Here is a 16,092-nt window from a genome sequence, read left to right on the forward strand (position 1 = left end):
CTCCAGGTCCTCAGGTATTAGACTCATGTGTTATATACTCCTGCAGGTCCTGCTGTATACTGCAATGCACTGACCCCTGTATGATGTGCTCCAGGTCCTCAGGTATTAGACTCATGTGTTATATACCCCAGATCCTGCTGTATACTGCAATGTACTGATCCCTGCATGATGTGCTCCAGGTCTGCAGGTATTAGACCCATGTGTGATATACCCCAGATCCTGCTGTATACTGCAATGCACTGATCCCTGTATGATGTGCACCAGGTCCCTCAGGTATTAGACCCATGTGTTATATACTCCTGCAGGTCCTGCTGTATACTGCAATGCACTGACCCCTGTATGATGTGCTCCAGGTCCTCAGGTATTAGACTCATGTGTTATATACCCCAGATCTGCTGTATACTGCAATGTACTGATCCCTGCATGATGTGCTCCAGGTCTGCAGGTATTAGACCCATGTGTGATATACTCCCCCGGATCCTGCTGTATACTGCAATATACTGATCCCTGTATGATGTGCTCCAGGTCCTCAGGTATTAGACTCATGTGTGATATACTCCCCCAGATCCTGCTGTATACTGCAATGTACTGATCCCTGTATGATGTGCTCCAGGTCCTCAGGTATTAGACCCATGTGTTATATACTCCTGCAAGGTCCTGCTGTATACTGCAATGCACTGACCCCTGTATGATGTGCTCCAGGTCCTCAGGTATTAGACTCATGTGTTATATACTCCTGCAGGTCCTGCTGTATACGGCAATGTACTGATCCTGCATGATGTGCTCCAGGTCTGCAGGTATTAGACCCATGTGTGATATACCCCAGATCCTGCTGTATACTGCAATGCACTGATCCCTGTATGATGTGCACCAGGTCCTCAGGTATTAGACCCATGTGTGATATACTCCCCCCAGATCCTGCTGTATTCTGTAATGCACTGATCCCTGTATGATGTGCTCCAGGTCCTCAGGTATTAGACTCGTGTTATATACCCCAGATCCTGCTGTATATTGCAATGCACTGATCCCTGTATGATGTGCTCCAGGTCCTCAGGTATTAGACCCATGTGTGATATACCCCAGATCCTGCTGTATACTGCAATGTACTGATCCCTGTATGATGTGCTCCAGGTCCTCAGGTATTAGACCCATGTGTTATATACTCCTGCAGAGCCTTCTGTATACTGCAATGCACTGATCCCTGTATGATGTGCTCCAGGTCCTGCTCGGTCTGCAGGGGGGTCACACAGGTAGCTGTGCTGGGAGCAGAGCAGCCAAGACCCTCGAATCCCCCAGAAAATGACATAAGACGCAGCTGCGTGATGACATAGGGGGCGGACCGGCCTCTGTCGGCGGCTTTAAAGCCCTGGATGTGCAGCGGCAGCCACTGTGCTGTCAGAGGCGGCAGCGCTGCAGACGGGGGAAGCTGCTTCTCCGCGGTGACTGGGGGTCTCACAGCTGGAAGAAGACCACCTCCCCAGAAGGAGGACATCCCCTTGCCTCCAGGGGCAGCCATGCTGACTCTGGGGGACCCCTGGCTCCAGGTCTCCTGCTGGCTCTGCGTGGTCCTGGTCTCTGGGCAGGAGCCCTATGCCCCCCATTCTATCAGACTGGAAGGAGACATCACTTTGGGGGGGCTCTTCCCTGTGCACTCTAGGGGTCTTGCAGGAATGCCGTGCGGGGATATACGGAAGGAAAACGGGATCCACCGGCTGGAAGCCATGCTATATGCCATCGACCAGATCAACAGCGACCCGGAGCTGCTGCCCAACATCACTTTGGGGGCTCGGATCCTGGACACCTGCTCCCGGGACACCTACGCCCTGGAGCAGTCCCTCACCTTCGTCCAGGCTCTCATCCAGAAGGACGCCTCCGATGCCCGCTGCACCAACGGGGAGCCTCCCGTCTACGTCCGACCCGAGAAAGTAGTCGGAGTCATCGGGGCGTCGGAAAGTTCTGTGTCCATCATGGTGGCCAACATCCTGCGACTCTTCCAGGTAGGGGCTGTCATGATGGGTGATGGCTATGGAAAGCGGTGGAGCCTGGTTCACATGTTGCTTTTCTTCTGGACTTTGATCCGTGAGGATTTTCTGGCTCTTGTTTTCTGATTGTCTCCATGTTCTCATTTAGTTCCAGATCTATTCCCATGTGTCCCCCCCCCCCCCCAATGTGTTGGCATGCACCCCCCCCCCCCCCCCCCTCCCCATTCGGGGCCATTTCCTCTTAGTATTTCCTCTTGTTGGCATTTGCTCTGTTCTGCATTTGCACGGATTTTGGACCGTTTTCTTGCTTTCTGACCTGCACTGGTTCTTTAGCTCTGGATGCTGCTTCAGAAATGTGGGGGCAAAAAAATCTCTGCAGTGATTAATAATTCTTGATGATGCCCCCCTCCCTGGGGCACTGCTGATCTTATGAGGTTCTTCCCTTTTCTTGCACTGACCACTGCTCTTCATCTGCTGTGGCTTCTGTGAGGAGATGTCTCTATAGCAGTGTGTGGGTGGAGGGGTTTGTATATGGGAATGTTTAAGTGGAGAGAGCCTAGCATCAGCTGCCATGCCCTGTCCCTTTAAGTTATATAATTGCTCCTTCCAGTTTAATTTGCACATGTCATCTATACTGGGCGCCGCCACTGGTTTTAATGTAAGGCACTTTGGATAAACCACTTGTAGCTCTGTATGGAGTGGCAGGTGTCACCCCCTCCTCCACAATCAGGGCTATCCTGGCTCTCTGTGATGGAGGAGGCTCTGTCCATGGTGCTGAAGTCCAGGGGGTGAAGCAGAGGTGGCTGTGTGTGTGCACTGGGGGTTAACAGCCATGGAGCCTCAGCCTTCCCCTGCACCAGCACATAAACCCCTGCTGAATGGGGCCACTGCTTTTATAGGGCAGGAATGCCACCAGGAAGAGGGAGGTCTCCTGGAAGCCACTTTCTAAATGTGCAATGACCCCAGATGATGTGCCACATTCATCAAGTGATATTATATAATATCAAGGACATAACTGAAATTGCATTTACATGGACCTCCTCCTCCCTGTGCAATGTTTTACTGCCTCAGATAATGGACTGTGTGCGCTGCAGCTCAATGCACAATGTGGTGCCACCCAGATCTGGTCTATAGAGCCATGCACACATATTGTGGGGTCCCCGTCCAGTGCATGCACCATGTATATGCTGGATCTGATATCTGCCTCTGCTCTCTCCATTCCCACACAGACTTCATCCTGACAATCTGGAGGCATGTAATCACACACATACAGATGGCTCATCCTCTGACAGCGCAGCCTTGCTATTTCTGAGCCACCTGTCTCCTGCATTTTGCTCTCCTGAATTCCTTCTGCATATTGAGTCTCTCTGTATATACCACTCCCCTTGATCCAAGTGTTTATTAGAGACATAAACCAGTTTATTTCTGCTGCTGGGAGAGCTGGAGTTTGCAGACAGGATCATTAATTGCAGATCTGCGTCAGTCCCCATTAGATTTCCCAGCCCAGGCTTTGATATACAGAGTTTGCAGTGTGAACAGCATGCACGACTGCTGCAGTAAACCAGGAGGAACAGTCCCAGGGGGCAGGTAGCAGCTCTCACCTGCCTGGTGATTCACCATAGCCCAGAACCTGTAGAATAATGTGGATTTCCTGCATCACTCCTCCATCCTTGTCCCCTCAATCTTCAGAATGTCCCCTGGCTGCTCCCCGTGGTCCCTGCTGCACTAATCCAATCAATGCGGGTTGTATAACTCAAGATTATTCCGCTGTTTCTAAATCTTTTTAAACCACCGGAATCAATGCAGAGTGATCTGTCCCTTCCCCAGTCCTGGGTACTGGGCAGGGGTAGCTCAGCCATATAACAGTGGTCTGCTCCTATGTAGAGCAAGTGGGCAACCTGTAGCTTCACCGCCATTGAACAGCAGCACCAGCATGCCCCGCTGAGAGTTGTAGTCTTATGGGGGAGGTATTCTCTCTGAAGAAGTAGGAACCTCATCATTAAGCATGCTATCTGTGTATTGTTCCTGGGCCCCCCACCCTTCCTGTCACTCATTTCTTGCTCCCACATAAGCACAGTCTCTCATTTCCTCTTCCATGTCTTCCTTGCTGCCTCCTTTCCATCTTTTGCCTCTTTTCCTATTTTATATGTTCTTATCCGCCATCTACTGTTTTTACCCTTTCCTTTCTTTATCTGTCCCTTTCATTTTGCTCTCACCAGCTTCTAGCTCTCCTCATGTTCTTATTCTGTCTCATTATCCATATGAATTTTTTCTTACAGTTTATCTCCTTTCGTTCTTTCATTTCATTTCCTTTACTTCCTTCTCCTCCTCTACCTTTCTTCTTTATTATAATTTCTTCCTTCCATCCTAGCTGCCTTCTTATCTCTTTCTATCTCTTTCTTTCCTTCCATCCTTCATAGCCTTCTCTTCCTTCCTTCCCTTCCTTTCCTTTCCTCCTTCCTTCCTTCCTTCCCCATTTCTCCTTCCCTTCCTTCCTTTCTTCCTTTCTCCTTTCCCCCTTTATTTACCTCCCTCCTTCCTTCCTTCCCCTTTTCTCCTTCCTTCTTCTTTCCTTTCCCTTTTCTCTTTCCTTTCTTCCTTCTTTCTTTCCCCGTTTCTCCTTCCCTTCCTTACTCCTTTCCCCCCTCCTTCTCCTCCTTCCTTCCTTCCTTCCCCTTTCCTCCTTCCTTCCTTCTTTCCTTTCCCTTTTCTCTTCCCTTCCTTCCTTCTTTCCTTCCCCGTTTCTCCTTCCCTTCCTTACTTTCTTCCTTTCTCCTTTCCTCTCTCTTTCCTTTATTGCTGTCTTCCTTTCTCCCTTTCGCCTCCCTTCATCCTTTTCTTACCTTCCATTCCTGCTTTCTTCCTTTCTCCCTCCTTTCCTCTCTCTGTCCTTCCTTCCTTGCTTTCTTTTGCCTCTCTTCTTCTCTTTCTTTCCATCCATCCTTCCTACCTTCTTCCTCCAATCCTTGCTCTCTCCCTCTCTTCCCTTCCTTCCTTCCCCATCATACTCTCATGTCCTGCCCATCATCCATCCTTCCCTCAGTGGTCAGGAGCCTCCCCTGATTCATTCATTTCCTCTCCTCCACCTTCCCCTCCTCAGTACCATCTTGCAGCCAGTAAACCTTACTTCATTAATCACTTCACACTGAGTTTCAAACAATAAGAGGTCTCCCTGTGGTCTGAAGACCAGAGAAAATACTGGTAATGTTTCCCCGCCTACCGGCTGCTGCTCCATTACGGCCTCGCACTTATTGATAAATCGCTGCCTTTCCTCGTTTCGCTTCCAGTCTTTCTGAGTTTAACACTTTCCAGAATCTGCAGAGACAGAAACAATGTAGCCATCTGTGCAGAGATACATAGTATGTCATGTTAACCCTTTGCGCCTCTTTCCTGGCAGTGGAGCTGTACATTGCCCACATGACAGTACATGCCTAAAATGAATGGAGTTTTATTGCACTGATGCCCCACATTGGCGGCTGCAGCCGCAGAGCTGGGACTGACGCATCTACAAGTGTGCACAGGGGCCTAGCTATAGGTGGTGCAGCGGTGCACCTAGTCCTGGGGCCAGAGGGGACCCAAAGGTGGAAAGTGATAAGAAAAGTGGGCAGGGTCTCCAGGGAGTGGGAGGAGCCTAATTTAGTCTAGTTTATTAAGAAAGCCTGAAAGTGGGAAGAATTTTGGTGCAAATCTCCGTCGACTCATAGAAGGCATAGATTTGATTTTCTGAACTTGAGATGCAAATTTATTAAGAGGAGCGCGCCTTGTAATTGATTTGGCACTACCTCCTTTCTTGCAGCAGAGTGGTCCGGCAATCTGCATGCAAACGGACAGCATTTGTAGACGGATCCGGAAGCGGATCCGTCTGACAAATGCATTGCAAGAATGGACCCGTCTGTCCGTTTGTCATACGGACAAACGGATCCGTTTCAATTTTTTTTTCTTTAAAATTTTAAAGGATTGCGCATGCGTAGACCGGAAGGACGGATCCGATTGCGGTATTTTTAATGCCGGATCCAGCACTAATACATTTCAATGTAAATTAATGCCGGATCCGGCATTCCAACAAGTGTTCCAGAATTTTGGACGGAGATAAAACTGTAGCATGCTGCGGTATTATCTCCGTCCTGAAAAGTCAAAAAGACTGAACTGAAGACGTCCTGATGCATCCTGAAGGGATTACTCTCCATTCAGAATGCATGGGGATAAAACTGATCAGTTGTTTTCCGGTATTGAGATCCTAGGACGGAACTCGGCCGGAAAAGAAAAACGCTAGTGTGGAAGTACCCTTAGACTGGTGCACGATATTAGTAAATGTGGGCCTATTTGGTGATGGGGTGGGTCGTAGTACCTGAGCCGCTATCATTATACTCATGTTTGCTCTCAGCACAGGCTGCATTTTAGATCGATATGTTGCATTTCCAGGATAATGTGCTCCACTTGCCAAGGACTCGATAACGGAGGTGCAACTAATTACTGTGGATTGCAATTTGCACCATTCCACCACCGCAGAGGAGGAGGAAGGTGTGAAGTCCCCCTGGGAGGAGGAGACGACACCATTGTTTCTAGACCCTGCTAGAAGAAAATGAATTGACGACTGGAAGTTGAGATGAAACGTCACGTAATAATGAACTGCAAATTGCTGCCGACAAGTAGTCGAATCACTGAGTGACAGTGAGGGGGACACTGAACCTGAACGAAAAGTCTCCGCTGTGGAAATTGTCTCATAATATCTGCAAATTTCAATCGATTTGCAGACATTTACCCATGAATTAGCAGGACTATTGCTTTTTATGTAGATGCTGTCTATTGCCGCCTGTTATCAGCCATTTCAGGGGAGAGGATGACTGTAGGACAGGAGAATACAGTCTATTGCCGCCTGTTATCAGCCATTTCAGGGGAGAGGATGACTGTAGGACAGGAGAATACAGTCTATTGCCCCCTGTTATCAGCCATTTCAGGGGAGAGGATGACTGTAGGACAGGAGAATACAGTCTATTGCCTCCTGTTATCAGCCATTTCAGAGGAGAGGACGACTGTAGGACAGGAGAATACAGTCTATTGCCCCCTGTTATCAGCCATTTCAGGGGAGAGGATGACTGTAGGACAGGAGAATACAGTCTATTGCCCCCTGTTATCAGCCATTTCAGGGGAGAGGATGACTGTAGGACAGGAGAATACAGTCTATTGCCCCTGTTATCAGCCATTTCAGGGGAGAGGATGACTGTAGGACAGGAGAATACAGACTATTGCTCCCTGTTATCAGCCATTTCAGGGGGAGGATGACTGTAGGACAGGAGAATACAGTCTATTGCCCCTGTTATCAGCCATTTCAGGGGAGAGGATGACTGTAGGACAGGAGATACAGTCTATTGCTCCCTGTTATCAGCCATTTCAGGGAGAGGATGACTGTAGGACAGGAGAATACAGTCTATTGCCCCCTGTTATCAGCCATTTCAGGGGAGAGGATGACTGTAGGACAGGAGAATACAGTCTATTGCCCCCTGTTATCAGCCATTTCAGAGGAGAGGATGACTGTAGGACAGGAGAATACAGTCTATTGCTCCCTGTTATCAGCCATTTCAGGGGAGAGGATGACTGTAGGACAGGAGAATACAGTCTATTGCTCCCTGTTATCAGCCATTTCAGGGGAGAGGATGACTGTAGGACAGGAGAATACAGTCTATTGCCCCCTGTTATCAGCCATTTCAGGGAGAGGATGACTGTAGGACAGGAGAATACAGTCTATTGCTCCCTGTTATCAGCCATTTCAGGGGAGAGGATGACTGTAGGACAGGAGAATACAGTCTATTGCTCCCTGTTATCAGCCATTTCAGGGGAGAGGATGACTGTAGGACAGGAGAATACAGTCTATTGCCCCCTGTTATCAGCCATTTCAGGGGAGAGGATGACTGTAGGACAGGGGAATACAGTCTATTGCTCCCCATTATCAGCCATTTCAGGGGAGAGGATGACTGTAGGACAGGAGAATACAATCTATTGCCCCCTGTTATCAGCCATTTCAGGGGAGAGGATGACTGTAGGACAGGAGAATACAGTCTATTGCCCCCTGTTATCAGCCATTTCAGGGGAGAGGATGACTGTAGGACAGGAGAATACAGTCTATTGCCCCCTGTTATCAGCCATTTCAGGGGAGAGGATGACTGTAGGACAGGAGAATACAGTCTATTGCCCCTGTTATCAGCCATTTCAGGGGAGAGGATGACTGTAGGACAGGAGAATACAGTCTATTGCTACCTGTTATCAGCCATTTCAGGGGAGAGGATGACTGTAGGACAGGAGAATACAGTCTATTGCTCCCTGTTATCAGCCATTTCAGGGGAGAGGATGACTGTAGGACAGGAGAATACAGTCTATTGCCCCCTGTTATCAGCCATTTCAGGGGAGAGGATGACTGTAGGACAGGAGAATACAGTCTATTGCCCCCTGTTATCAGCCATTTCAGGGGAGAGGATGACTGTAGGACAGGAGAATACAGTCTATTGCTCCCTGTTATCAGCCATTTCAGGGGAGAGGATAACTGTAGGACAGGAGAATACAGTCTATTGCCCCCTGTTATCAGCCATTTCAGGGGAGAGGATGACTGTAGGACAGGAGAATACAATCTATTGCCCCTGTTATCAGCCATTTCAGGGGAGAGGATGACTGTAGGACAGGAGAATACAGTCTATTGCTCCCCTGTTATCAGCCATTTCAGGGGAGAGGATGACTGTAGGACAGGAGAATACAGTCTATTGCTCCCTGTTATCAGCCATTTCAGGGGAGAGGATGACTGTAGGACAGGAGAATACAGTCTATTGCCCCGGTTATCAGCCATTTCAGGGGAGAGGATGACTGTAGGACAGGAGAATACAATCTATTGCTCCCTGTTATCAGCCATTTCAGGGGAGAGGATGACTGTAGGACAGGAGAATACAGTCTATTGCTCCCTGTTATCAGCCATTTCAGGGGAGAGGATGACTGTAGGACAGGAGAATACAGTCTATTGCCCCTGTTATCAGCCATTTCAGGGGAGAGGATGACTGTAGGACAGGAGAATACAGTCTATTGCCCCCTGTTATCAGCCATTTCAGGGAGAGGATGACTGTAGGACAGGAGAATACAGTCTATTGCCTCCCTGTTATCAGCCATTTCAGGGGAGAGGATGACTGTAGGACAGGAGAATACAGTCTATTGCCCCCTGTTATCAGCCATTTCAGGGGAGAGGATGACTGTAGGACAGGAGAATACAGTCTATTGCCCCCTGTTATCAGCCATTTCAGGGGAGAGGATGACTGTAGGACAGGAGAATACAATCTATTGCTCCCTGTTATCAGCCATTTCAGGGGAGAGGATGACTGTAGGACAGGAGAATACAATCTATTGCCCCCTGTTATCAGCCATTTCAGGGGAGAGGATGACTGTAGGACAGGAGAATACAGTCTATTGCCCCCTGTTATCAGCCATTTCAGGGGAGAGGATGACTGTAGGACAGGAGAATACAGTCTATTGCCCCCTGTTATCAGCCATTTCAGGGGAGAGGATGACTGTAGGACAGGAGAATACAGTCTATTGCTCCCTGTTATCAGCCATTTCAGGGGAGAGGATGACTGTAGGACAGGAGAATACAGTCTATTGCTCCCTGTTATCAGCCATTTCAGGGAGAGGATGACTGTAGGACAGGAGAATACAGTCTATTGCCCCCTGTTATCAGCCATTTCAGGGAGAGGATGACTGTAGGACAGGAGAATACAATCTATTGCTCCTGTTATCAGCCATTTCAGGGGAGAGGATGACTGTAGGAGAGGAGAATACAGTCTATTGCTCCCTGTTATCAGACATTTCAGGGGAGAGGATGACTGTAGGACAGGAGAATACAGTCTATTGCCCCCGGTTATCAGACATTTCAGGGGAGAGGATGACTGTAGGACAGGAGAATACAGTCTATTGCTCCCTGTTATCAGCCATTTCAGGGGAGAGGATGACTGTAGGACAGGAGAATACAATCTATTGCTCCTGTTATCAGCCATTTCAGGGGAGAGGATGACTGTAGGACAGGAGAATACAGTCTATTGCCCCCTGTTATCAGCCATTTCAGGGGAGAGGATGACTGTAGGACAGGAGAATACAGTCTATTGCCCCCTGTTATCAGCCATTTCAGGGGAGAGGATGACTGTAGGACAGGAGAATACAATCTATTGCCGCCTGTTATCACCCATTTCAGGGGAGAGGATGACTGTAGGACAGGAGAATACAGTCTATTGCCCCCTGTTATCAGCCATTTCAGGGGAGAGGATGACTGTAGGACAGGAGAATACAATCTATTGCTCCCTGTTATCAGCCATTTCAGGGGAGAGGATGACTGTAGGACAGGAGAATACAGTCTATTGCCCCCTGTTATCAGCCATTTCAGGGGAGAGGATGACTGTAGGACAGGAGAATACAGTCTATTGCTCCCTGTTATCAGCCATTTCAGGGGAGAGGATGACTGTAGGACAGGAGAATACAGTCTATTGCCCCCTGTTATCAGCCATTTCAGGGGAGAGGATGACTGTAGGACAGGAGAATACAGTCTATTGCCCCCTGTTATCAGCCATTTCAGGGGAGAGGATGACTGTAGGACAGGAGAATACAGTCTATTGCCCCCTGTTATCAGCCATTTCAGGGAGAGGATGACTGTAGGACAGGAGAATACAATCTATTGCCCCTGTTATCAGCCATTTCAGAGGAGAGGATGACTGTAGGACAGGAGAATACAGTCTATTGCTCCCTGTTATCAGCCATTTCAGGGGAGAGGACGACTGTAGGACAGGAGAATACAGTCTATTGCCACCTGTTATCAGCCATTTCAGGGGAGAGGATGACTGTAGAACCACACAGCAAGAAATAACTCAAAAAAATCCTCATCCCTTTAAGTAGAGGGCGCTGTTTCTCCAGTGCAGCTGTGGGACAAGTCTCGATGTCTCTGAAGTAATATTAGGGGGCAACAACTGCGCAAAGTTCCCTTCTGACATTTCACCCTTTGCTGGCGACTTCCTGAAATTGAATTTAATGTGCGCAATTCTACAATAAAGAGCCGAAGACGGAGCCACAAGATTCATTTCTGACTGTACAAAGGTGACAGAGACAGAATGGAACGCAACGTCTCGGGCCATTTACTTTATACATAATTAGTTCCAACGTAAGAGACCAAGCGGAGGCAGCAAATGTAGGAAGCAAGTGCAGGCAGGGGGTGCAGGCAGGGGGTGCAGGCATGGGGTGCAGGCATGGGGTGCAGGCAGGTGGTGCAGGCAGGTGGTGCAGGGAGGGGGTGCAGGTAGGGGGTGCAGGCAGGTGGTGCAGGTATGGGGTGCAGGCAGGGGGTGCAGGCAGGTGGTGCAGGCAGGGGGTGCAGGTAGGGGGTGCAGGCAGGGGGTGCAGGGAGGGGGTGCAGGCAGGGGGTGCAGGTATCTAGTGGGACCGCAGGAGCAAGAAGTGAGCGCAGGCAAGTAGTACTGGAAGCAAGTGGAGGCAGCAAATGTAGGAAGCAACTGCAAGCAGAGGGTGCAGGAAACTAGTGCAAGTCGCAAGGGAGCAAAGTGTAGGCTATAAAAGCAAGCAATGAGTGCAGGCAGAAAGTGCAGGAAGTGAGCACAGGCAAATAGTCCCGGAAGCAGGGGTGGACTGGGGACTTAAAGTGGCCCTGGAAAATACCTAAAACTGGCCCCTATCTTTTAGGTAGGTCCAAATGGACAGAAGGTGAGGCAACACAAGTAGATGGGTCCAATACCAGTTGGTAGAACAAAATACCTTCCCAGAAGCTGTCCCTCTGTGGTGGCCATCAGTAGCTGCCACGTTTTGTCTTCCTCCTCCAATTGCCTCTAATATGGATCGTGGCGCTTAGAAGGTGAGATGTGGGCCAAAGCATCAAGCTCCCTACCTTCATGGTGCTGCCTGGACTTGCTCTAATGATGGTTCCTCCAGCGCTAGAGACGCTTTTTGTAGCTCCTCTCAACTCTGGATGAGGGTCCTAGGCATGAAACCCCCCATATCAGCTCATCTAAACCTGGATTTTCTAACCCCCTTTAATTAAATATTACATCTTAAAGGGGTGTTTCATAATAGGATTTTATTACTAGACAATAGTAGAAGACTCTCAGATAAGACCTCCATGGAAAGGCCTGAGGTGACGCCGCATGGACTGTGTACATTGCATCCTGCCTGTATGCATCCACAAGCCGCCATTGCCTGCGACTGCTGAAAGCGATGTATCGTATGGACGCGTCTGATTATATTCTGCATCATTCATGTGAATATATCATAAGTGCGTTTATAACGCCGCTGACATCCGCTCATTAAATCTTCTCCGGTCACCAGGAAATGTCACCCATAATTAATGGCACGTCATGAAATATTGGGACAGTTTCAGTCGTTTCCTGCTAATTGCCATTAACTCTGGGTTAATTGCTCCCGTGCATTGTTGTTGTGGCGGCGAGGAGCAGATTTGATTGCGCAATTTTATTGAGAGTCTTAAGTGGTCACAGTCAAAATCCATTAATTTGTGCAAAATTGCAGCCAAGTCTTATGAGTTATTCCGAGGAGACAACTGTAAAACGGAAGGAACCAAAAAAGGCTTACATAACCCCAATAATATGGAAGGGACCTTAAACTTAAAGGGGTATTCCAGCAGGACGGGTGACGGAGATGGTCTGGGACCACTCCAAGTATGGCTGTTTCCAATGGTTGACTCCTCCATAGCGTTCATCCCATGTAAGTCTATGGGAGATATGGAGGCTGCTGAACACTCCCATCATCCCGTGGGTTCCCCTTTAAAATAGGAGCTGACCAGTTCCCATTCATTAGGGAACCTTGGGAGACACAACCTTAAAGGGCTTCTCCAAGCTCATGAGTCTTCTTACATGAACAGCTCCTACATTTTTACTTTCTAGGTCATGTCTGACTTTGGCCAGTTCTTCCTCTGTAATGAAGGTATCAGTCCAAAACCGAAACGTGTTAGCCTCTGGAGCACATAGTTCTGTAGGTCTCCTATAACTTTAGTTCTTCACTGGATAATGGACCCATAGCACTGTTTTACCCATGATGCCTTGCAGTACTCTGATGGGAGAAGTATTAAGTATTAATCAACAGCTCCAGAGCTACGCTCAGGCCTAATGCATTAGGAGGAGATTACCACATCCTAGCCAATCTCCGATCCGTCAGATACATCACATTTATATTCAAGATCGATGTCCTAAGCTGTTTACTGTAAAAATGCCGCACCCTGATATCACCGGCTCCGGGTCACCATGTAGAAGAGGTAGAAACACCATGTGTCCTGCAAGGATCGCGATATAAACCATCAATTATAAGGAGCAACACAAATTCACAATGCAATTATAATCATTCTGCAACTGCAGACACAACAAAGTGAAGAGGATAGTAATTATACACCAGAGTCATGTGTAATACCGCCACATAATACTGCATTATATAAGACAGTCACAACAATTATAGAGATCGTGCTGCTATAACCTGGGTATCTCCTGTATATAATTATATATGTACAGCTGCTATAACCTGGGCATCTCCTGTATATAATTATATATGTACAGCTGGTATAAGTTATACATCTTCTGTATATAGTGATATGGAGCATGCTGGTATAACCTGGGCATCTCCTGTATATAATTATATATGTACAGCTGGCATAACCTGGGCATCTCCTGTATATAATTATATATGTACAGCTGGTATAAGTTATACATCTTCTTGTATATAGTGATATGGACCATGCTGGTATAACCTGGGGATCTCCTGTATATAATTATATATGAACGGCTGGTATAACCTGGGTATCTCCTGTATATAATGATATATGTATGGCTGGTATAAGTTATACATCTTCTTGTATATAGTGATATGGACCATGCTGGTGTAACCTGGGTATCTCCTGTATATAATTATATATGTACAGCTGGTATAAGTTATACATCTTCTTGTATATAGTGATATGGAGCATGCTGGTATAACCTGGGTATCTCCTGTATATAATTCTATATGTACAGCTGGTATAAGTTATACATCTTCTTGTATATAGTGATATGGACCATGCTGGTATAACCTGGACATCTCCTGTATATAATTATATATGAACGGCTGGTATAACCTGGGTATCTCCTGTATATAATGATATATGTATGGCTGGTATAACCTGGGCATCTCCTGTATATAATTATATATGTACAGCTGGCATAACCTGGGCATCTCCTGTATATAATTATATATGTACAGGCTGCAATAATGTGATATATGAAATCCACAGAAGGTGCAGTAATATTCCTTGTCCTCCATGATGCTTGTTTTCTGCAGAGATCATGTAGTTTTACTATGAGGTGAAGGCTATGAGTCAGTGTCCTCCTGGTCGGTGGCTGCAGCTTTGGGCCGTATGCAGGGAGGGCATTGTGTGTATTCTGTGCCACGTGACCAGAGAATTTCATCTGTTATCTCCAGTCCAGGAAACAGGATTAAAAAGGACATATACATGACAAAAGAAGCAATCATGCAGTAACTGACTAATTTAGTCCCTTTCATTGATTTTGTGATTTTCCTGGGTTATGAGATTCTTCATCTCTTATTGTATTTACACAGACTCGTCCTGTCTCTCTGGACCAGAGATCTCTGGAATCATCTGCACTCTCATATTCAATTATCACTCTCTGAGCCGGGACCATCACATTCACATCTCACATAATGGACACTTTCTAATAGACAGCCACGGAAAGTTCTGCTGGAAGCTCCTTAAAGCACAGTATTAATGGGTAGATACAGAAATGTAGAAATATGTCTCATGCATCAAAAATTAAACCCATTTTGCACATTTACACTTAGATTTTGCTCTTGAAAATAGCCATTGATTCTATCTATCTATCTATCTATCTATCTATCTATCTATCTATCTATCTATCTATCCTCCCATCTATCTTGTAATAGATAGATAGTTCTACAGTGTTTCATAAGACGTCAATATAAGCTCGTGATGTTATCAAGCATTTAGGCGTTCTGCAGTTTGTTTAAACTGATGATCTATCCTCTGGACAGATCATCAGCATCTGATCGGCGGGGGTCCGACACCCAGGACCCCCGCCGATCAGCTGTTTGAGAAGGCAGCGGCGCTCCAGCAGTGCCGCAGCCTTCTCACAGTTTACCGCTGGCCCAGTGACGTCACGACTAGTATCAATGGTCTGGGCGCGGCTAAGCTCCATTCCTTCTCAAACAGCTGATCGGCAGGGGTCCTGGGTGTCGGACCCCCGCCGATTAGAGGCTGATGATCTGTCCAGAGGATAGATCATCAGTTTAAACAAACTGCAGAACCCCTTTAATGGCGCTGACCTGCAAATGCCAGATGCTACCACTGGGGAGGTATAGCTTTTTTTTGGAAGAAAGCAGCCACATTTTTCTAGTCTACCGTTTTTGGGCCATATTCCATTGGATATCATATACATATAAAGGCATTTAGGGGAGAACATGCTGCCATTAGGGCGCTCCATATGTGCCTAGAAATATGTTACATAGGATTTTAGCAAACTTTTTCCCTTTCAAATGCAAGGCCAATACTTTACATTTTTATTAAATACATTTTTATTTTCCTTGGTGATTGATACTAATACTTTAATGAACTTTTTTTTGGCTGGGATAGGGGCTTTGTAGGTTCACATTGGGCATGGGACGATGGGTCAGCCTCAGGAGGGCTCCCATACCGGCTCTATGCAGACCACACCGGCTGCTCTACAGTATGCACACAGCTTAATATCCACATGCTGTATTTGATACAATGTTGCATATTACTAAACAAACAATGTAAGTTGTAACACAAGTACAAATGCCAGGATTGTTGTGAATTCAATATAATGATTTTTTGGCCAGAGTTGCCACCTTCATTCATGGCGAATTTCACAGACTCACATACCAGTGCGGTTAACCAGCTGTGACCGTTGTGTTCTCCATTCCTGGCAGCTGCCCAGTCCCTGCCTTTTCTTCCAGCTTTCTCAAGTCCTTTCACGGGTCATCGGGCTGCTCCACCAAGTAGGTTTGTTGTGACAGATGAGATCTTGCTCCAATCCATGCCATAATCAAT

At 47.2% G+C, this 16,092-nt stretch overlaps 1 protein-coding gene across 1 annotated transcript in view; it reads left to right on the forward strand.

The window, feature by feature from the left end:
* Positions 1 to 1,370: 1,370 nt before the first annotated feature.
* GRM7 (glutamate metabotropic receptor 7) overlaps positions 1,371 to 16,092 on the forward strand; it is a 349,469-nt gene continuing 334,747 nt past the window's right edge. Inside the window, exon 1 of the mRNA XM_040408112.1 lies at positions 1,371 to 1,997. Coding sequence (XP_040264046.1) covers positions 1,371 to 1,997 — 627 coding nt within the window. The remainder of the gene's footprint in view (positions 1,998 to 16,092) is intronic.

This window comes from Bufo bufo, chromosome 9 (assembly GCF_905171765.1).
Source record: "Bufo bufo chromosome 9, aBufBuf1.1, whole genome shotgun sequence".
NCBI lineage: Eukaryota > Metazoa > Chordata > Amphibia > Anura > Bufonidae > Bufo > Bufo bufo.